Source organism: Impatiens glandulifera, chromosome 9 (assembly GCF_907164915.1).
Source record: "Impatiens glandulifera chromosome 9, dImpGla2.1, whole genome shotgun sequence".
Taxonomy (NCBI): domain Eukaryota; kingdom Viridiplantae; phylum Streptophyta; class Magnoliopsida; order Ericales; family Balsaminaceae; genus Impatiens; species Impatiens glandulifera.
Window position 1 is genome coordinate 17,433,540 of NC_061870.1, and position 22,005 is coordinate 17,455,544.

General features: G+C 33.7%; 4 protein-coding genes across 4 annotated transcripts; 1 reads left to right on the forward strand and 3 right to left on the reverse strand.

Moving 5' to 3' along the window:
- The first annotated feature begins 10,379 nt into the window (after positions 1-10,379).
- Positions 10,380-10,958, forward strand: LOC124915090 (triacylglycerol lipase 2-like). The gene is made up of 2 exons (XM_047455743.1): positions 10,380-10,466; positions 10,541-10,958. Coding segments are annotated over exons 1-2 (327 nt in total). The 5' UTR covers positions 10,380-10,465; the 3' UTR covers positions 10,867-10,958.
- A 1,383-nt stretch (positions 10,959-12,341) lies between these two features.
- On the reverse strand, positions 12,342-13,154 carry LOC124915902 (F-box/kelch-repeat protein At3g06240-like). The gene has a single exon (XM_047456650.1). It carries the CDS (start codon positions 13,152-13,154, stop codon positions 12,342-12,344), a length of 813 nt encoding a protein of 270 aa, XP_047312606.1.
- Positions 13,155-18,420: 5,266 nt separating this feature from the next.
- LOC124915903 (F-box protein At3g47030-like) lies at positions 18,421-19,095 on the reverse strand. Its single transcript, XM_047456651.1, has one exon. It carries the CDS (start codon positions 19,093-19,095, stop codon positions 18,421-18,423), a length of 675 nt encoding a protein of 224 aa, XP_047312607.1.
- Positions 19,096-20,637: 1,542 nt separating this feature from the next.
- LOC124915904 (putative F-box protein At5g52610) lies at positions 20,638-21,315 on the reverse strand. The gene has a single exon (XM_047456652.1). The coding sequence runs from the start codon at positions 21,313-21,315 to the stop codon at positions 20,638-20,640; it is 678 nt and encodes a 225-aa protein (XP_047312608.1).
- Between the last annotated feature and the right edge of the window lie 690 nt (positions 21,316-22,005).

The window sequence follows — 22,005 nt, forward strand, 5'->3', positions numbered from 1 at the left end:
GTGAAATGTCAATGTCGATTGTTTGAGTTTAGAGGTATTTTGTGTAGGCATATCATGGCTGTGTTAAAAAAAAATGAGGATGAATGAGATACCAATGTATTATATAATGGACCGGTGGCGTAAAGATATTAAGCGTGGGTATCAAAATATCACCAATATTTATGATTCAGATATGTCTGTGGAAGAAAAAAAATGTCACAATAGTCTAACTCGATTGATGCAAGAGATTCAACTAGTTGAAGTAAAATCTGAAGTCAGTTGTTCTTTTTGGATGAACGGAATAAAAGGCTTGATGGAACAGTTTATGTCACTTAATCATGGAAGCACTGAAGCATCTAACGACCAAAGCACAGAAGCATCTCCATCTCCATCTCCATTTCAATCTCCCGCTACATCCATTTTGATACACTCTCCTAACAAAGTTAGAAGTCGAGGACGACCACCAACAAAGAGGAAACAATTTTAAATTCAAAAATCCCCAAGACTTCGAGATCAAAAAAGAAGGGAAATACGGACACAACATCTATAGTTTTGGATTCAAAACAACAACAACAACAACAATGGAATGATTCACTTTCAACTCAATTATCCTTCACATCACTTTTGTCCTCTCAAATATATGTCGAAGATAATGCGTGTGGGGATAACATTCAACGAAGATAGTAACTTATTTGAACATGTTGTCACTTTGAATATTTTTACATTTTTATCATATCTTTAACGAAGATAGTACTTATTTGATCATATTGTTGTCACTTATTTTTGTCTATTTCTGGTCCCGAAACAATCTATTTCGGGTCCTGAAACACCATTTCAGGTCCCGAAACACAACATTTCGAGTCCCGAAACGATCCATTTCGGGTTCCAAAACACCATTTCGGGTCCCGAAATACAACATTTCGAGTCCCGAAACGATCCATTGGGGTCCCGAAACACAACATTTTGCTCAGACACCCCCACATTTCGCTCAGACACCATTTCGGATCCATCCATGTTGAATTCATTGGTTCTGACCTCTTTCTAGGTGTTGCCTTCTTAGGTTCTGCTGCTGCCTTTGGAGGCTCAGACACCCCACATCCTCCTCCTCGTTCATATCCTCCTCCTCGTTCTCCTTCTCCCCCACATAATTATCCTCGTCATCGCTCTCCTCCCACATCCACGGTAGTGGAATGCGTCCCAGAACGCTTCCACGTCCGAATCCTCCATTTTCAAACTTTGTATCTAGCCTAAACTTCAACGTCGTGTCATTCCAACATGACAGTATAGGAAATCGTCGCTCATTAACTCCTCCCAGTTCAGGGTTGCTCACCCTATACATGTAGCACAACTGAAAAAATACATATGTTAAAACCAAATATTTTTGAAAACAAGAAAATTAATTGGTGATAACTTACGATTAAGAACGTATGTGGTCCTTGGAAATGTCGTTTTTCATTCTCCTTCATTTTTGCGCCTGATTGAACTAATCCTTCAAGTACAAATTTGCACCAATTGAATTTCTTGATATTATCAATATCTAAAATAGATTTCAGAATTCTATATCTGCAAGTGAAAAAAACATATTTGAGGATTATTTAACAATACATATATGCTGTCATGCAAGTGTAAATAACAGAAATGAGATATACCTGGATAGTTGACCTAGGTGATCACACTAGAGAAAGCAGCTGACAACAAATAATAAGAAGTCTATCTTGAAATTGTTGTCAGCAACTTTGTTCTCAATGATTTTCGTCGGCATAGTAGTCGCAAAAGGAGCGCCATTAACAGGGTCACCCCATCGAGTCATAATTGCCTTCAACTTGTCATTATTCTCGTTATTATGATATTCTACAATGTCCAGCTCCCCTCTAGGGAGACACAATATCATATGAACGTCCTCTTCTTCGATTTTCACTTCCTCGCCATTCTCTAGGGTGAATGAACATTTATTACAGTCAAACTGTGTGACTAGATAACGAGAGATCTTCTCGGGGCATTTTGAAAACTATAATGAAAGTAGAGAGCCAAAGCCTATTGACTTCACAACATCTTTTTGTTTCTTATACAGAATTTAAAGAAGATTAAAAAGGTCATTAGATGATGTCCTAGTTAAAAATAAGTTGTGGGGGGCTTCTTTGGGAGTTGCTGCTCTGGGGGATTTGGGAACTACTTTGGGAGCTGCTTTGGGGATTTGGGAGCTACTTTGGGAGCTGCTTCAGGAGCTGCTTCTTTGGCATTCCTTTTACGTTTATTTGCCATACAAAAACAAAAGATAAACATTTAAAAACTATGAAGCAGATAATCAAATAAATGAAGCAATTCGGGTCCCAAAACAACTCATTTCGGACCCCAAAACAACCCTTTCGGGTCTCGAAACCACATGTTTTGGGTCTTGAAACTATCCATTTCGGGTCCCAAAACGAAACTTTCTAGACCCATAACAGTCAAACATGATATAATCCCATTTTCGGGTCCTGAAACCATCCATTTTGGGTCCCGAAACCACACTTTCGGGACCCTTAATTCAGCCAAACATGATATAATCCCACTTTCGAGTCCCGAAACCATCTATTTCGGGTCCCGAAACCATCTATTTCGGGTCCCGAAACCACACTTTCGGGACCCTTAATTCAGCCAAACATGATATAATCATACTTTCGGGTCCTGAACCATCCATTTCGGGACCCTTAATTCATCCAAACATGATATAATCCTATTTTCAGGTCCTGAAACCATCCATTTCGGGTCTCGAAACCACACTTTCAGGACCCTTAATTAAACCAAACATGATATAATCCCACTTTCGGGTCCCGAAACCATCCATTTCAGGTCCCGAAACCACACTTTCAGGACCCTTAATTCAGCCAAACATGATATAATCGCACTTTCGGGTCCCGAAACCACACTTTCGGGACCCTTAATTCATCCAAATATGATATAATCGCACTTTCGGGTCCCGAAATCACCTATTTCGGGTCCCGAAACCACACTTTCAGGACCCTTAATTCAGCCAAACATGATATAATCGCACTTTCAGGTTCCCAAAATCACACTTTCAGGACCTTTAATTCAACAAATACACAATAATCATAGTTTTCAGGACCCATAATTTAACCAAACACAATAAAATCATACTTTCGGGTCATGAAAATTTGGTTTCGAGACCCATAATGCAGCAAATACACAATAATCATAGTTTTCTATCGTTAAAATCATAATAATCCCTAACCCTAACCGCAAAACCCTAACTGATCTTCAAATCATCAAAATGATCTACGATTCTAAAAGAGAAGATGTCTTATTTACCTTGTTCTTGGAGATCTGGGAGTCTTGCATGGAGATTTACCTGAACCACCAGTCTGAAAAGAATAGTATGAAGTGAACACGAAGGCAGACAATCTAAATGAAGTATGAAGTGAACATACACGAAGGAGAAGACCTACCATTTTCGATCGAAAGAAAATGAAGAAAGTAGAAGAAGTCGGGGATACTGGAGAGAAAAGTCGCCAGAGAAGAAGTCGGTTTCCCAAAAATGAGAAATGAAAAGAAGAAAGAGGGGGAAACTGAAACGTTTTTATTTTATTTTATTTTTTTTTTCTTTTTTTTCTCTCTCCTAGCTGGCAATGCTAGGCAAGGCCACGTAGTCTTGCTTTCGCTAAAGACTCGTTTCTCATATCTATATGCATCAAATAATTGCAAATAATTATTTGATTGCATGCTTCACTATGCCAAAAATGTTAATTATATTTAACAATTACAATACTCCCAGATCTCTTCTAAATATGTTTGATTTTCTTAACTCAAATACTTACAACTTATAATTAAAGTATTTCTATTGTATTCTCGTATATCTATTAATTATCCAGATTAGTAAATCGTTTTCAAATTATTATTTAAATGTTTGACCTTACCTTGTCCACCACATTTATGTGAATATCCTGTAAAGGCACGTATGTTTATAAATGGAAATTAAAGTTAAATAAATACAATTTTAACAAAAATAAAGTAAAACATGAGAAATATTTTGATTTTGTATTTACTCCTTAAAATGGAGCCTAGGTCATGATAAAAAGATAATTGTAGTTTTGATTTTTTTTATTTTATTTATGTTATATGTTTTAATTGTCGTGTGTTTTAATTGAATGTAAAATAAGAAGTAACGGTTTGAACCAATAAACTGATCATTCATGTGAAAAAAATGTAGAAAACAAAAATAATATGGTCGAATATTTATATAGTCAAGCAGTTTAGGGGCTTAAGAATGATTAATTTTTATGTTTAATCCAAGTTGATATTTAAATAAAATAAATCGGCATAATAATAAATAAAATAAAATAGAATAGAGTGTTATTAAATAAACTAGTGTATGGAGAAAATATAAACGAAGTTTTAACATATGAATATGAGACATGTTTTTTATTACAAAATTCACTATACTATATTTTATTAATTAGAATATATATAAATAATTAAATATAAAAAAATAAATGATATTTAATAATTTCTTTCTAAAAATATTATAAATTAAAATAAAAAATATTTATAAATAATTTAAAACATATCAAAATATAATGTTTATTTTTAAAACATATCAAAACATATCAATGCACATTATTAATCATCTCCATTCTCAAATCCCATAATATACATTATCTTCAAAATTTACATTCTTAAACATTCGATTTTCTCACCATTCTCAATTCCCACCATACATTATTTTTTCAAAGATGACATTATTAAACATTCAATTATGCCTTTTGGCATGATTTTAGGCCTTGAATCACCCTTTTGGATGAATCTTACGGTCTTCAAGGATACATTCTTAAACATTTGACTACGCCTTCCGACATTATCTTAGGCCCTAACTCACCCTCCGTGGATGAACCTTCCAGTCTTCAAATATGCTTTTGACTACACCTTTCAACATTATCTTAGGTCTTTGACTCACCCTCCGTGGATGAACCCCTCACTATTCTCAATTCTCACCATACATTATCTTTAAGGATGACATTTGTAAATATTAGATTACAAATTTTAACATTATTTTAGGCCCTAACTCACCCTTCGTGGACGAATTTTGCGGTCTTAAAAGATACATCCTTAAACATTCGATTATGCCTTTTGACATACATTTGACTATGACTTTCGACATGATCTTAGACCCTAACTCACCCTCCGTGGATGAACCTCTTTACCCTTCTCAATTCCCACCAAACATTATATTCAAGGATGACATTCTTAAAATTTGATTACACATTTTATTTAAAACTCTGACTCACCCTTAGTGGACGAACATTGCGGTTTTCAAGGATAAATTCTTAAACATTCAACTACACTTTTCGGTACTATATAAGCTCTAACTCACGCTTTGTGGACTCAACTTTTCGGTACTAGATTTTCACACTAATGTTTGTGTTACTTAAGTCGACATTCTCGCTTATGTTCGATTACATCTTTTAGCATTATTTTAGACATTTTTGGGGGAAACGACTTAAAGTCATTTCATTTAAAATTCCCCAAAACGAAAAAAAACAAATGAGTTTTTGTATTTTCCTAGACAAGCCTCGAAAAATTAAGTTCGTAACGGTTTTAAAAACAAATGAATTACAAACAATCATCAAATTACAAACAAATTTAAATTGCGTTTATCTCGCTAAAAAAATAGTGTCTTGGTGACTTCTTGATATGATACCTTCTAGTTCCTACAAAGGTTCCAATTCTGTTCGTTTTTCGTGGCTCTTCTCCACGTTAGTATGTTCGCACTACAGTTAGTTACAATATCATCCCAGGTCTACTCCAAAATTCTTCGATTTCTCGAGAATGCCCTCGTGTTTTTCTCCAGCCAGATGTTGTAAACTGTTGAGCAGAATCTGCATTTGAAATTTTTTGACTTAAACTTTGTGCTCTTCGCTTTCTTTACAGCCATTTTCTTGATTTCTTTCTAGTCTCTCAGGAAACTGGTCATCTCCATATTTTTTGAAATTTATTCCAAAGTTTTGAGGTAAATGAACAGTTTCCGAAGAGATGATCAGCTGTTTCTTCATTCCCTTCACATAGTAGAGAACTTGAATCCGAAATTTCTATGTACTTCCTGATGCGGTTTCTCGTGTTTAGCCTTTCCCGAAATGTAATCCATATGATGAATTGATGTCTCGGGATAACCTTTGACGACCAGACCAGATTAGCCCAATCTACTGTTTTTTTATTCTCTTAGATGGTGTTCCACACTTTTCTTGAAATCATCTTCCCGTTTTCCTCGGCTTTCCATCGGTGTATGTCTGTTCTTTGGTTGAATTTGATGTTTTTAATATGTTCGAGAATGCGCCGCCCCACCGGTATTCGTCTAAGGAGCGAATTTCATAACCCGTCTTTAATGTCTTTGACCTTGACATCTAGGTAGTCCCATTTGATCCTCACATTTATGAATTTCTCTTTATTGATTAACAGTTGGTCCTCATATCAGAGATCATGCAAAACAACGTGTTTCTACCGTCTCCCTAACTATTATAGAAAAATCCTACAATATTGTTTCTTAGCTTAAGGATTTTCTTTAACGACCATTCCATGCCTTCATTTATTTTGAATGTCCAAACGCTTGATTCGTGTTTCATAAACCGGGTGTGGACCCACTTGATCCAAAGTGATTCTTATTTTCTCTCGATGGCCAATAGGTGTTAAAATGGCAATGCTTTATTCCATTCAACACAGTTCTTGAGCCCTATGTCGCCTTCTTCCCTTAGTTTGTAAAGTGAGATTCAATTAACCTTCTTCCCGCCTCTCCCGCTGCCTCTCCAAATAAAGTTTCTCATTAGTGCGTCAAGTTCTTTCATTACTTTCTTTGGGAGCACGAGTTTATATGACTAGTAACCGATGATTCCCATTACCACGTTTTGACCAACTCAATTCTTCCCGCGTATGTAAGTTTCTTTAATGCCCAACTGAAAATTGAGTTCTTCTCTTTCTCGATAAGTGGCCTGTAGTGCGAGATGTTGATATATTTTTCTGTGAGTGGTATGCCTAAGTATCTTACCGGGAAGCTTCCTTCTACGATGCCCATGATGTTGTATATGTTTTCTTTTGTTTCCTCTTTTATCCCTCCGTAGAATGCCAAACTTTTGTTCTCATTGATAGTCCATGTAACTCAAAAAAAATGTTAGTGAAACTCTTACAGTTTTTATGGAATCTATGTCAGCCATCGCGAGAATGAACAAATCGTCAGCAAAGCATAAATGGGTGATCTCCTCCTCCTCCTCACAGAATGGATGGAAGATGTATGGTCGATTCTTTTGGAACGTCGTAAAGACGCTCTCAAAGATTGCCATGATGACGACAAAAAGGTAAGATGATAGGGGATCTCCCTACCTCACGCCGTTTCACCCTTGAAGTAGCCTCTGTGGATCCCATTGACGCTAACTACAAAATGAGAGGTAGAAACACATTGCATGATCCATTCTATAAAAATCATAGGAAAACCCGATACGACCATAAAGTCCCGAATGCCTCCCATCTAACAGAATCAAAAGTTTTTTTGATATCAATTTTGAAAGTTACTCTCGGGGATATTTTTCTCTTCCCATAACCATTGAAGAGGTTTTGCATGAGAATTTAAACTAATAATTTTACCAATGACATTTTTAAATCGTTTTGAAAGAATTTTTTAAATTATTTTGTAAACGACATTAAAACATAAAATCGGTTTAAATCTTGAACCTTTTCGGGAACTGAGGTTTTAGGTATAAGAGTCAGGATTGTAGTGTTCCACTACTTGAGCATCTTCATGTTCTTATAGAATTCCAGAATCCATTCTATAATATCGTGACCCACACCGGCCAGTTTTCCTTAAAGAATTGAGCATTAAAACCGTCTAGACCCAGACTTTTATTACCGTTGATGCTGGACAGAGCCTTTTTTACTTCATCTCGCGTGACAACCCTGATTAGATCTTGACTGTCTTCAGTAGAAACTCTTTTATCAATTATCTGGTATAAAGTGTTCAGATGACTTAGTTGTGCTTTCTTTGTACCCAAAAAATCTTTATAGAAGTTGATGACGAGATCTTGTAACCTTTTATGTGCCTGTACATATTCACCCTCATCATTATTCAGTTTGTAAATATTGTTTCTGAGATTCCTAGTCATACATTTCCGATAGAAGAAGACAATATTATTATCACCGAGAGAAAGCCAATTCTGCCTTGATTTCTGTTTCACAAAATTCTCTTCTAATAAGCTGAGCTTTCTGAAATTATTAAGGGCATCTTTTTCTTCCTCGTTAAGTTGTTCATCATTTTCTCCCCCAAGTAACTTGCTTTGGACTTCTTCTAACTCAATTCTGGCTATTTGGACTCGTTTGGAGATGTTACTGAACTTCTTCTTATCAAACTTTTTCAGTTGGATTTTTAGAAGTCTGAGCTCTTTTGAGACCTTGAACATGTTTGAACCCTCCACATTTTTGGCCCACACTTTACCTAGTATATCTTTGAAATTATCACTCTCCATCCAGAAATTAAAGAATTTGAAGTGTCTTTTAAACCTCTCCTCCTTCTCCCAGAAGAGTTTGATAGGAATGTGATATGAGATTCCAGGATTCAAAACGTGTATTGGCTTCTCGGGAATTGAGCAATCAACTTCTCATTGAAAAGACTTCTATCAATTCTGTTTTTCTGAATATGTCCATCTTCCCGAGTTGATGACCATGTAAAGAAGTTCCTTGAGTTGGTTGGTTCGATGCATCCTATGTCTTTAATGCAATCGTTGAAGTCAATCATATCTTGGGTAATATCAGACTCCGAGCTTTGGTCAATTTCGCTTCTCGTAGCATTAAAATCACCAAGGACAGCCCATAGTTTATCGCCATCAATCCAGTTCTTAAGATAGCTCCAGAGCAGTCTTCTCTCGGTACTGTAATTGTTACCATAGACAAAAGCAAGTTAGAACTCAATTCTAGTGATGTTTTCCTTGACCCCAACTAGTATTGTTTGATCATTGGAGAAAAGTGACTTGACTTCGGCAACCATTGAATCCCAGACAACCCAGATTCTTCTAGTTCTCGAGTTCGAATTATGAATGAGTTCCAAACTACTATCAATGCACAATATGCGAACCTTGTCAATATTATTACTTAAGATTTCTTCTTCAATACCTCTTTTGTTTATGTTTAATTCTGGAATTTTAAATTATCTAAACCCAAGTATTTATAGGTCACGTTCAATAGATTCAGCAAAAATTTAACATTTTTGAGCCCTGGATTTTCTTGGTCACAGTCCTGTTTCTGACCCAGATTTTGATGTTTACCCAGATCCTGATTCTGACCTAGACCCTAATTCTAACCCAAACCCTCGTTACCTTCAGCCTGTTGGTGATCTTGACCCATAGTTGTATCTTGATTCTGACCCTTAGCCTGGTGCTGATCTTGACCCATATTCTGACCCTCAGCCTAGTGCTGACCCAAACACTAATTGCTCTTATCCTTGTGTTGATCATGACCTTTGGAACTGACTTCCATACCTTGATTATTACCATTACTTTGATTCTCAAAATTCTTCTAAACCCTGACCCATTTCATCTTTTTTGTTATTTTTTTTAACCTTGATATGGCTTTTGGCTTTATTCTGCTCTTGATTTCCAGCCTTGTTACCTTCTGTCTGAATAATTTCTTTAGCTTCAACCCGTGTTGATTTTCTTCCTTGGCAATTTCTTATTGGATTTGATTTGTTTCCTGATTTTCTGTTGTGACATTGGTTTTGGAAGATGCTTCTTGTGTTGTTCCAGTTCTATTGTTCTAATTACATTGCCAGTATTTTGTTCACTCCTCCTACATGCTTGATTGCTTGGATTGAAATTTCGAGAATTGTTAACTCGACACTTATTTGTCGAGTGAGTGAAAGTATTGCCTCTCATGCATCTGTTTGGGTGTCATTCATACCTTGCTCGGATTTCGAATATATTTGGTTAAAATTACAAGAATCCGAAGTATTCCTTATAAGTATGGGTCAAAATGGTGGAATATATTTGTGATGAGCAAACTTGTTTGATTAATATTCTCAGCATGGGCTGTTTTTTATGTACTGTCCAGTATGCCCTTTGAATATTTTAGTTGATGACTTTATTAAAGATCACATGAAAAGTTATTTGAATTAAATCAAAATAACCCTTCATCAAATAGGCTATCAGATCCTACTTTACAATATTCAGTGATTTCCTTAACTTGGTTTCCTTAATGCAGTCAATCAATATTATGGGAGACTAAGAACATGATGCAACCTATATTATTAGCATTTCACAAATTTATTTTTTTTACTTCAGTTTTATTTTTGCCCTGTGTATTTGAGGATTTAACAAGGTAAGGAGAAAAAAAAACTTTTAGCATTGAATAAATGCCTTTTTCTTAGTATAATTGCTGCCTGAACTCTTCAACAGTTCAACTTTTTCTCGAGCACGAGCCTCAGCCAACCTCTACGAAGAATATAATCCATCTGTCGCAAAGTAAGTGGTTTTGGAATTCGCGACTATATGTTAGGACATGGTTTTTTCTAATTTGTTTCTTTGGGTGGAGACAGTGATAAGAGGAGGAGGATACATTGCAATGTTCAACTACTCGAGTGAGGCTGATAACATGAAGCATTATGGGCAGATGAAACCGCCATTGTATGAGATGGTGGGAATAGCTGGAAAACTTCCACTTTTCATAAGTTATGGAGGAAAAGATGCACTCTCAGATAGCATAGACGTGGGGATGTTGATTCAAATGCTGCAAAAAGGCGGTCACAAGATGGTGGTGCAATTGAACGTGGATTATGGTCACGCCGATTATGTCATGGGTGTGAACGCTAGACAAGATGTCTATGATCCTCTCATTTCTTTCTTTAGGTCGACTAGGATCTAATGATTTTCCCATTTTCTCAATGAATCTATACAGCCTAGGTAAACTATAAAAAAACACAAGCATTTGAACTAAGTAATTCTCTAGCATATGAATTTAACATCATTCTGCACATACAATCTTTTTTGAAATTCAATTTATAGGAAGATACAAATTAATTAGCTATAAAGTAAAAATTTACTACATTTAAATATACTAGCATGTAGTTCGTGTAACTGTAATAATATAAAATTTTAAGAAAAAAATTACGTTAAAAATATAACTTTATAATTTAATTTAATATTTTTTTATCTAATTATTAAAAAATATAACAAAACTTGTCTTTATTTACTTGATTTATTTAAAATTGTTTTTTTATTTAATTAAACCTACCCAAATTCATATAAATTGAAAACATTTATTAGGTAAAAATAAAAATAATTTCGATAAAATAAATCTTTAAATATTAAATTTTGGATCAAACTACCAAACAAATATAAAGTTCTACTGGGTCTAATATTACTTATTATTATATATTTATTTAAAAAAAATAAGAATATTAAAAAAATCATCTAACTAATTCATTTAAATTTTTATATTTTTTATATCTATAATAATTTAGATTATTTAATAACCAAATTCGAGAGTGAATTCTTAAACATGATCCTAAGCCCTAAATCACCCTCCGTGAAAGTGTGTTTAGGTTTTTTCTCCAATGTTTACTTTATTTAAGCTAACATATTTACGAAATGTTAACACTTTAATCACTAGACCGCTTATGATTGTTAAAATAATTTTATAATTTTGTGTATGTATATATATTTTGGTTAAGTTGCAAATTTGAAACATATATATAACATTTTAAATTTTATTTTTAACCGTTTTAAGTTTATGGACGGGTTAACCCACAATCCGACCCAAGTATCCATTTACTCTCACATATATATATCTAAATTAACCACAACTCTCGACCCGACAATCTGGACACTTTAAAAATTAAGCATCATTATATATATATATATATATATATATATATATATATATATATATATATATATATATATATTTGAACTAGCATATTTAATGATATAATATGATGATTTTAGGTGATTTTATTGAACCTAATGCTATAAAATTCTTATTTTTTTAGTATGTCACATATATTGTGTATTTAACATAAATGTTTGATTTATATTTAAATAAAATAATAAAAATAGATTTAATTAATTGTATTTAACTAGTGTGAAATATATTTAAACTCATTTATTAATATATATAACAAAAACAAAAACAAAATTAGAAACCTTAAAATTTACCAATTGAGGCAAGGTTAAAAAATAAAAATACCATTTATTTCAATGAAAGACTTGCATTAAAAGAGAAACCTAAAAAAAAATAAAAATAAAACTATACTTATATCTAAGTTATTAAACTAAGAATGTATCCCTTCATAAAGTACTAATAAAAAATATTAAAAAAAAATATGCATATTTGTAAAATTATTTTAGAGAAAGTAAACTCTCAACATTATTAGAGACAATCTTCCACAATTTGTCATTTAAGCAGTCCAATTCCAAATTGGTAAACTTGTGTGTATCAAGATTTACAACCAAGATCTTATTATCAATGGTTTTCAGCCACAACTCATTCTGCCCTTCCATGTTCTTCCAAAACTTTAACGGTCGAAATAAAGATAGAAAGAACAAACTAAAACCATTAAATGGAATAGAGTATATCTTTTTCCAAGACTCGTTCACCCCATATTCAGTCATTACCCATATCTCACCCCACATCGTTTTGTGATCAACAGTTACCGGTCTTAAAAATGAAAGATTTCCGTAAAACGACAACAGGTCCGAATCCATGTTGTAATCAGAAGTAGATGGAGGGAATTCAAGTTGTCTAAAGGTTTCCAATCTTGCATCAAATGTGACAATCACAGAAACCGAATCCCTTTCCATACAAAAGTGGACAATTCCATTCAATAACAAGGATTTAATACGAAATACCCTTCCAAATATAGTGTTGCTTAATCTCCAACTATTCACAGTTGAATCGTATGTCTCGATCTTGCAGAAGCCACTCGAAATAGCCATCATAAAGACTTTGTAATGTTTCTTAGTGCTGGTTTCGAACCAAACATCCAGAATACGAACCACCCTAAAACCAATTTCTAATCTTGAAAGATGAGGTTGATTGTGCAACAATTGAGATTCTCTAGTCGATGGGTTATATAGAATAACATGCAAACCATATCCAATACATATCAAACCATCAAAAGGAGAAAATAATTGGATGTCATCCATATCCATATTTGATGGAAAGCATGATGATGATATAATGGAACTAACGTTCTTTGTCGACTGTGGCTACTAGTTGGTTGTTTGTTTTCTTTAAGGTAAAGAATGTCAATACATTTTTACCACCGAAATTGTAAGGAACAGAGTAAGCCTTTCGGAAGAGAATGAAATGTGAGGAGGAGGAGGCATTATTGATCTGTGAGGAATGGTTATAATGAAGAGAAATAAAGTGAGGAGTTCGTAACAGAAAGTTCCATTCCTTGCAGACCGATCTGCATTGAAGAACATCTTTTGCAGGCAACCTCTTTAGAATATCTAATAACAAATCTTCACATAACAAAGAAATCTGAGTATTGTCGACCATTCTCCTCTTCTCACTAGACAATGATTGGTTTGATCGTGTATCCATATCTAGTTCATGCATGCATGTAACAATAAATAAACTTCAATTAATCCATACAGAAGATTAACAAGTATATATATATATCTCAAAGATTGATATCAATTCAATTTTATGTTTGAACAAACCCAGTAAAACTAACCTTAATTAAAAAGGAGAAACCGTTTACGGTCGATCAATGAGGAGGAGGAGCCAAGAAGAAAGAGATGCGCGATACAGAAAGACCTAAATCTAATTAGTTTAATATGTTAATTAATTAATTTTTCCCAAAAAAAAAATATGTTAATTAATTAAATAATAATTCATTTCGGAAAAGTAACAAGTAATGAGTGTATGGGTTGGACTGTTTATTCTGAATTATTCCATACAAAAGTGGACAATTCCATTCAATAACAAGGATTTAATACGAAATACCCTTCCAAATATAGCGTTGCTTAATCTCCAACTATTCACAGTTGAATCGTATGTCTCGATCTTGCAGAAGCCACTCGAAATAGCCATCATAAAGACTTTGTAACGTTTATTAGTGCTGGATTCGAACCAAACATCCAGAATACGAACCACCCTAAAACCAATTTCTAATCTTGAAAGATGAGGTTGATTATGCAACAATTGAGATTCTCTAGTCGATGGGTTATATAGAATAACATGCAAACCATATCCAAAACATATCAAACCATCAAAAGGAGAAAATAATTGGATGTCATCCATATCCATATTGGATGGAAAGCATAATCATGATAGAATGGAACTAACGTCTACTTCTTTGTCGACTGTGGCTACTAGTTGGTTGTTTATTTTCTTTAAGGTAAAGAATGTCAATACATTTTTACCACCGAAATTGTAAGGAACAGAGTAAGCCTTTCGGAAGAGAATGAAATGTGAGGAGGAGGAGGCATTATTGATCTGTGAGGAATGGTTATAATGAAGAGAAATAAAGTGAGGAGTTCGTAACAGAAAGTTCCATTCCTTGCAGACCGATCTGCATTGAAGAACATCTTTTGCAGGCAACCTCTTTAGAATATCTAATAACAAATCTTCACATAACAAAGAAATCTGAGTATTGTCGACCATTCTCCTCTTCTCACTAGACAATGATTGGTTTGATCGTGTATCCATATCTAGTTCATGCATGCATGTAACAATAAATAAACTTCAATTAATCCATACAGAAGATTAACAAGTATATATATATATATCTCAAAGATTGATATCAATTCAATTTTATGTTTGAACAAACCCTGTAAAACTAACCTTAATTAAAAAGGAGAAACCGTTTACGGTCGATCAATTAGGAGGAGGAGCCAAGAAGAAAGAGATGCGCGATACAGAAAGACCTAAATCTAATTAGTTTAATATGTTAATTAATTAATTTTTCCCCAAAAAAATATGTTAATTAATTAAATAATAATTCATTTCGGAAAAGTAACAAGTAATGAATGTATGGGTTGGACTGTTTATTCTGAATTATTCCATACAAAAGTGGACAATTCAATTCAATAACAAGGATTTAATACGAAATACCCTTCCAAATATAGCGTTGCTTAATCTCCAACTATTCACAGTTGAATCGTATGTCTCGATCTTGCAGAAGCCACTCGAAATAGCCATCATAAAGACTTTGTATTGTTTCTTAGTGCTGGATTCGAACCAAACATCAAGAATACGAACCACCCTAAAACCAATTTCTAATCTTGAAAGATGAGGTTGATTGTGCAACAATTAAGATTCTCTAGTCGATGGGTTATATAGAATAACATGCAAACCATATCCAAAACATATCAAACCATCAAAAGGAGAAAATAATTGGATGTCATCCATATCCATATTGGATGGAAAGCATAATGATGATAGAATGGAACTAACGTTCTTTGTCGACTGTGGCTACTAGTTGGTTGTTTGTTTTCTTTAAGGTAAAGAATGTCAATACATTTTTACCACCGAAATTGTAAGGAACAGAGTAAGCCTTTCGGAAGAGAATGAAATGTGAGGAGGAGGAGGCATTATTGATCTGTGAGGAATGGTTATAATGAAGAGAAATAAAGTGAGGAGTTCGTAACAGGAAGTTCCATTCCTTGCAGACCGATCTGCATTGAAGATCATCTTTTGCAGGCAACCTCTTTAGAATATCTAATAACAAATCTTCACATAACAAAGAAATATGAGTATTGTCGACCATTCTCCTCTTCTCACTAGACAATGATTGGTTTGATCGTGTATCCATATCTAGTTCATGCATGCATGTAACAATAAATAAACTTCAATTAATCCATACAGAAGATTAACAAGTATATATATATATCTCTCAAAGATTGATATCAATTCAATTTTATGTTTGAACAAACCCAGTAAAACTAACCTTAATTAAAAAGGAGAAACCGTTTACGGTCGATCAATGAGGACGAGGAGCCAAGAAGAAAGAGATGCGCGATACATACAGAAAGACCTAAATCTAATTAGTTTAATATGTTAATTAATTAATTTTTCCCAAAAAAAAATATGTTAATTAATTAAATAATAATTCATTTCGGAAAAGTAACAAGTAATGAGTGTATGGGTTGGACTGTTTATTCTGAATTATTCCATACAAAAGTGGACAATTCCATTCAATAACAAGGATTTAATACGAAATACCCTTCCAAATATAGCGTTGCTTAATCTCCAACTATTCACAGTTGAATCGTATGTCTCGATCTTGCAGAAGCCACTCGAAATAGCCATCATAAAGACTTTGTAACGTTTCTTAGTGCTGGATTCGAACCAAACATCCAGAATACGAACCACCCTAAAACCAATTTCTAATCTTGAAAGATGAGGTTGATTATGCAACAATTGAGATTCTCTAGTCGATGGGTTATATAGAATAACATGCAAACCATATCCAAAACATATCAAACCATCAAAAGGAGAAAATAATTGGATGTCATCCATATCCATATTGGATGGAAAGCATAATCATGATAGAATGGAACTAACGTCTACTTCTTTGTCGACTGTGGCTACTAGTTGGTTGTTTATTTTCTTTAAGGTAAAGAATGTCAATACATTTTTACCACCGAAATTGTAAGGAACAGAGTAAGCCTTTCGGAAGAGAATGAAATGTGAGGAGGAGGAGGCATTATTGATCTGTGAGGAATGGTTATAATGAAGAGAAATAAAGTGAGGAGTTCGTAACAGAAAGTTCCATTCCTTGCAGACCGATCTGCATTGAAGAACATCTTTTGCAGGCAACCTCTTTAGAATATCTAATAACAAATCTTCACATAACAAAGAAATCTGAGTATTGTCGACCATTCTCCTCCTACTAGACAATGATTGGTTTGATCGTGTATCCATATCTAGTTCATGCATGCATGTAACAATAAATAAACTTCAATTAATCCATACAGAAGATTAACAAGTATATATATATATCTCAAAGATTGATATCAATTCAATTTTATGTTTGAACAAACCCTGTAAAACTAACCTTAATTAAAAAGGAGAAACCGTTTACGGTCGATCAATGAGGAGGAGGAGCCAAGAAGAAAGAGATGCGCGATACAGAAAGACCTAAATCTAATTAGTTTAATATGTTAGTTAATTAATTTTTCCCCAAAAAAATATGTTAATTAATTAAATAATAATTCATTTCGGAAAAGTAACAAGTAATGAGTGTATGGGTTGGACTGTTTATTCTGAATTATTCCATACAAAAGTGGACAATTCAATTCAATAACAAGGATTTAATACGAAATACCCTTCCAAATATAGCGTTGCTTAATCTCCAACTATTCACAGTTGAATCGTATGTCTCGATCTTGCAGAAGCCACTCGAAATAGCCATCATAAAGACTTTGTAATGTTTCTTAGTGCTGGATTCGAACCAAACATCAAGAATACGAACCACCCTAAAACCAATTTCTAATCTTGAAAGATGAGGTTGATTGTGCAACAATTAAGATTCTCTAGTCGATGGGTTATATAGAATAACATGCAAACCATATCCAAAACATATCAAACATTCAAAAGGAGAAAATAATTGGATGTCATCCATATCCATATTGGATGGAAAGCATAATGATGATAGAATGGAACTAACGTTCTTTGTCGACTGTGGCTACTAGTTGGTTGTTTGTTTTCTTTAAGGTAAAGAATGTCAATACATTTTTACCACCGAAGTTGTAAGGAACAGAGTAAGCCTTTCGGAAGAGAATGAAATGTGAGGAGGAAGAGGCATTATTGATCTGTGAGGAATGGTTATAATGAAGAGAAATAAAGTGAGGAGTTCGTAACAGAAAGTTCCATTCCTTGCAGACCGATCTGCATTGAAGATCATCTTTTGCAGGCAACCTCTTTAGAATATCTAATAACAAATCTTCACATAACAAAGAAATATGAGTATTGTCGACCATTCTCCTCTTCTCACTAGACAATGATTGGTTTGATCGTGTATCCATATCTAGTTCATGCATGCATGTAACAATAAATAAACTTCAATTAATCCATACAGAAGATTAACAAGTATATATATATATATATCTCTCAAAGATTGATATCAAATCAATTTTATGTTTGAACAAACCCAGTAAAACTAACCTTAATTAAAAAGGAGAAACCGTTTACGGTCGATCAATGAGGACGAGGAGCAAGGAAGAAAGAGATGCGCGATACATACAGAAAGACCTAAATCTAATTAGTTTAATATGTTAATTAATTAATTTTTCCCAAAAAAAACATGTTAATTAATTAAATAATAATTCATTTCGGAAAAGTAACAAGTAATGATTGTATGGGTTGGACTGTTTATTCTGAATTATTCATACAAAAGTGGACAATTCCATTCAATAACAAGGATTTAATACGAAATACCCTTCCAAATATAGCGTTGCTTAATCATCAACTATTCACAGTTGAATCGTATGTCTCGATCTTGCATAAGCCACTCGAAATAGCCATCATAAAGACTTTGTAATGTTTCTTAGTGCTGGATTCGAACCAAACATCCAGAATACGAACCACCCTAAAACCAATTTCTAATCTTGAAAGATGAGGTTGATTGTGCAACAATTGAGATTCTCTAGTCGATGGGTTATATAGAATAACATGCAAACCATATCCAATACATATTAAACCATCAAAAGGAGAAAATAATTGGATGTCATCCATATCCATATTTGATGGAAAGCATGATGATGATAGAATGGAACTAACGTCTACTTCTTTGTCGACTGTGGCTACTAGTTGGTTGTTTGTTTTCTTTAAGGTAAAGAATGTCAATACATTTTTACCACCGAAATTGTAAGGAACAGAGTAAGCCTTTCGGAAGAGAATGAAATGTGAGGAGGAGGAGGCATTATTGATCTGTGAGGAATGGTTATAATGAAGAGAAATAAAGTGAGGAGTTCGTAACAGAAAGTTCCATTCCTTGCAGACCGATCTGCATTGAAGAACATCTTTTGCAGGCAACCTCTTTAGAATATCTAATAACAAATCTTCACATAACAAAGAAATCTGAGTATTGTCGACCATTCTCCTCCTACTAGACAATGATTGGTTTGATCGTGTATCCATATCTAGTTCATGCATGCATGTAACAATAAATAAACTTCAATTAATCCATACAGAAGATTAACAAGTATATATATATATCTCAAAGATTGATATCAATTCAATTTTATGTTTGAACAAACCCTGTAAAACTAACCTTAATTAAAAAGGAGAAACCGTTTACGGTCGATCAATGAGGAGGAGGAGCCAAGAAGAAAGAGATGCGCGATACAGAAAGACCTAAATCTAATTAGTTTAATATGTTAATTAATTAATTTTTTCCCCAAAAAATATGTTAATTAATTAAATAATAATTCATTTCGGAAAAGTAACAAGTAATGAGTGTATGGGTTGGACTGTTTATTCTGAATTATTCCATACAAAAGTGGACAATTCAATTCAATAACAAGGATTTAATACGAAATACCCTTCCAAATATAGCGTTGCTTAATCTCCAACTATTCACAGTTGAATCGTATGTCTCGATCTTGCAGAAGCCACTCGAAATAGCCATCATAAAGACTTTGTAATGTTTCTTAGTGCTGGATTCGAACCAAACATCAAGAATACGAACCACCCTAAAACCAATTTCTAATCTTGAAAGATGAGGTTGATTGTGCAACAATTAAGATTCTCTAGTCGATGGGTTATATAGAATAACATGCAAACCATATCCAAAACATATCAAACATTCAAAAGGAGAAAATAATTGGATGTCATCCATATCCATATTGGATGGAAAGCATAATGATGATAGAATGGAACTAACGTTCTTTGTCGACTGTGGCTACTAGTTGGTTGTTTGTTTTCTTTAAGGTAAAGAATGTCAATACATTTTTACCACCGAAGTTGTAAGGAACAGAGTAAGCCTTTCGGAAGAGAATGAAATGTGAGGAGGAAGAGGCATTATTGATCTGTGAGGAATGGTTATAATGAAGAGAAATAAAGTGAGGAGTTCGTAACAGAAAGTTCCATTCCTTGCAGACCGATCTGCATTGAAGATCATCTTTTGCAGGCAACCTCTTTAGAATATCTAATAACAAATCTTCACATAACAAAGAAATATGAGTATTGTCGACCATTCTCCTCTTCTCACTAGACAATGATTGGTTTGATCGTGTATCCATATCTAGTTCATGCATGCATGTAACAATAAATAAACTTCAATTAATCCATACAGAAGATTAACAAGTATATATATATATATATATCTCAAAGATTGATATCAAATCAATTTTATGTTTGAACAAACCCAGTAAAACTAACCTTAATTAAAAAGGAGAAACCGTTTACGGTCGATCAATGAGGACGAGGAGCAAGGAAGAAAGAGATGCGCGATACATACAGAAAGACCTAAATCTAATTAGTTTAATATGTTAATTAATTAATTTTTCCCAAAAAAAACATGTTAATTAATTAAATAATAATTCATTTCGGAAAAGTAACAAGTAATGATTGTATGGGTTGGACTGTTTATTCTGAATTATTCATACAAAAGTGGACAATTCCATTCAATAACAAGGATTTAATACGAAATACCCTTCCAAATATAGCGTTGCTTAATCATCAACTATTCACAGTTGAATCGTATGTCTCGATCTTGCATAAGCCACTCGAAATAGCCATCATAAAGACTTTGTAATGTTTCTTAGTGCTGGATTCGAACCAAACATCCAGAATACGAACCACCCTAAAACCAATTTCTAATCTTGAAAGATGAGGTTGATTGTGCAACAATTGAGATTCTCTAGTCGATGGGTTATATAGAATAACATGCAAACCATATCCAATACATATTAAACCATCAAAAGGAGAAAATAATTGGATGTCATCCATATCCATATTTGATGGAAAGCATGATGATGATAGAATGGAACTAACGTCTACTTCTTTGTCGACTGTGGCTACTAGTTGGTTGTTTGTTTTCTTTAAGGTAAAGAATGTCAATACATTTTTACCACCGAAATTGTAAGGAACAGAGTAAGCCTTTCGGAAGAGAATGAAATGTGAGGAGGAGGAGGCATTATTGATCTGTGAGGAATGGTTATAATGAAGAGAAATAAAGTGAGGAGTTCGTAACAGAAAGTTCCATTCCTTGCAGACCGATCTGCATTGAAGAACATCTTTTGCAGGCAACCTCTTTAGAATATCTAATAACAAATCTTCACATAACAAAGAAATCTGAGTATTGTCGACCATTCTCCTCTTCTCACTAGACAATGATTGGTTTGATCGTGTATCCATATCTAGTTCATGCATGCATGTAACAATAAATAAACTTCAATTAATCCATACAGAAGATTAACAAGTATATATATATATCTCAAAGATTGATATCAATTCAATTTTATGTTTGAACAAACCCAGTAAAACTAACCTTAATTAAAAAGGAGAAACCGTTTACGGTCGATCAATGAGGAGGAGGAGCCAAGAAGAAAGAGATGCACGATACAGAAAGACCTAAATCTAATTAGTTTAATATGTTAATTAATTAATTTTTCCCAAAAAAAATATGTTAATTAATTAAATAATAATTCATTTCGGAAAAGTAACAAGTAATGAGTGTATGGGTTGGACTGTTTATTCTGAATTATTCCATACAAAAGTGGACAATTCCATTCAATAACAAGGATTTAATACGAAATACCCTTCCAAATATAGCGTTGCTTAATCTCCAACTATTCACAGTTGAATCGTATGTCTCGATCTTGCAGAAGCCACTCGAAATAGCCATCATAAAGACTTTGTAATGTTTCTTAGTGCTGGATTCGAACCAAACATCCAGAATACGAACCACCCTAAAACCAATTTCTAATCTTGAAAGATGAGGTTGATTGTGCAACAATTGAGATTCTCTAGTCGATGGGTTATATAGAATAACATGCAAACCATATCCAAAACATATCAAACCATCAAAAGGAGAAAATAATTGGA

Bases quoted from the DNA above. Each gene is read 5' to 3' on its own strand.
- LOC124915903 (XM_047456651.1), bottom strand. From the start codon at position 19,095: ATGGATACACGATCAAACCAATCATTGTCTAGTAGGAGGAGAATGGTC.
- LOC124915904 (XM_047456652.1), bottom strand. From the start codon at position 21,315: ATGGATACACGATCAAACCAATCATTGTCTAGTGAGAAGAGGAGAATG.
- LOC124915902 (XM_047456650.1), bottom strand. From the start codon at position 13,154: ATGGATATGGATGACATCCAATTATTTTCTCCTTTTGATGGTTTGATA.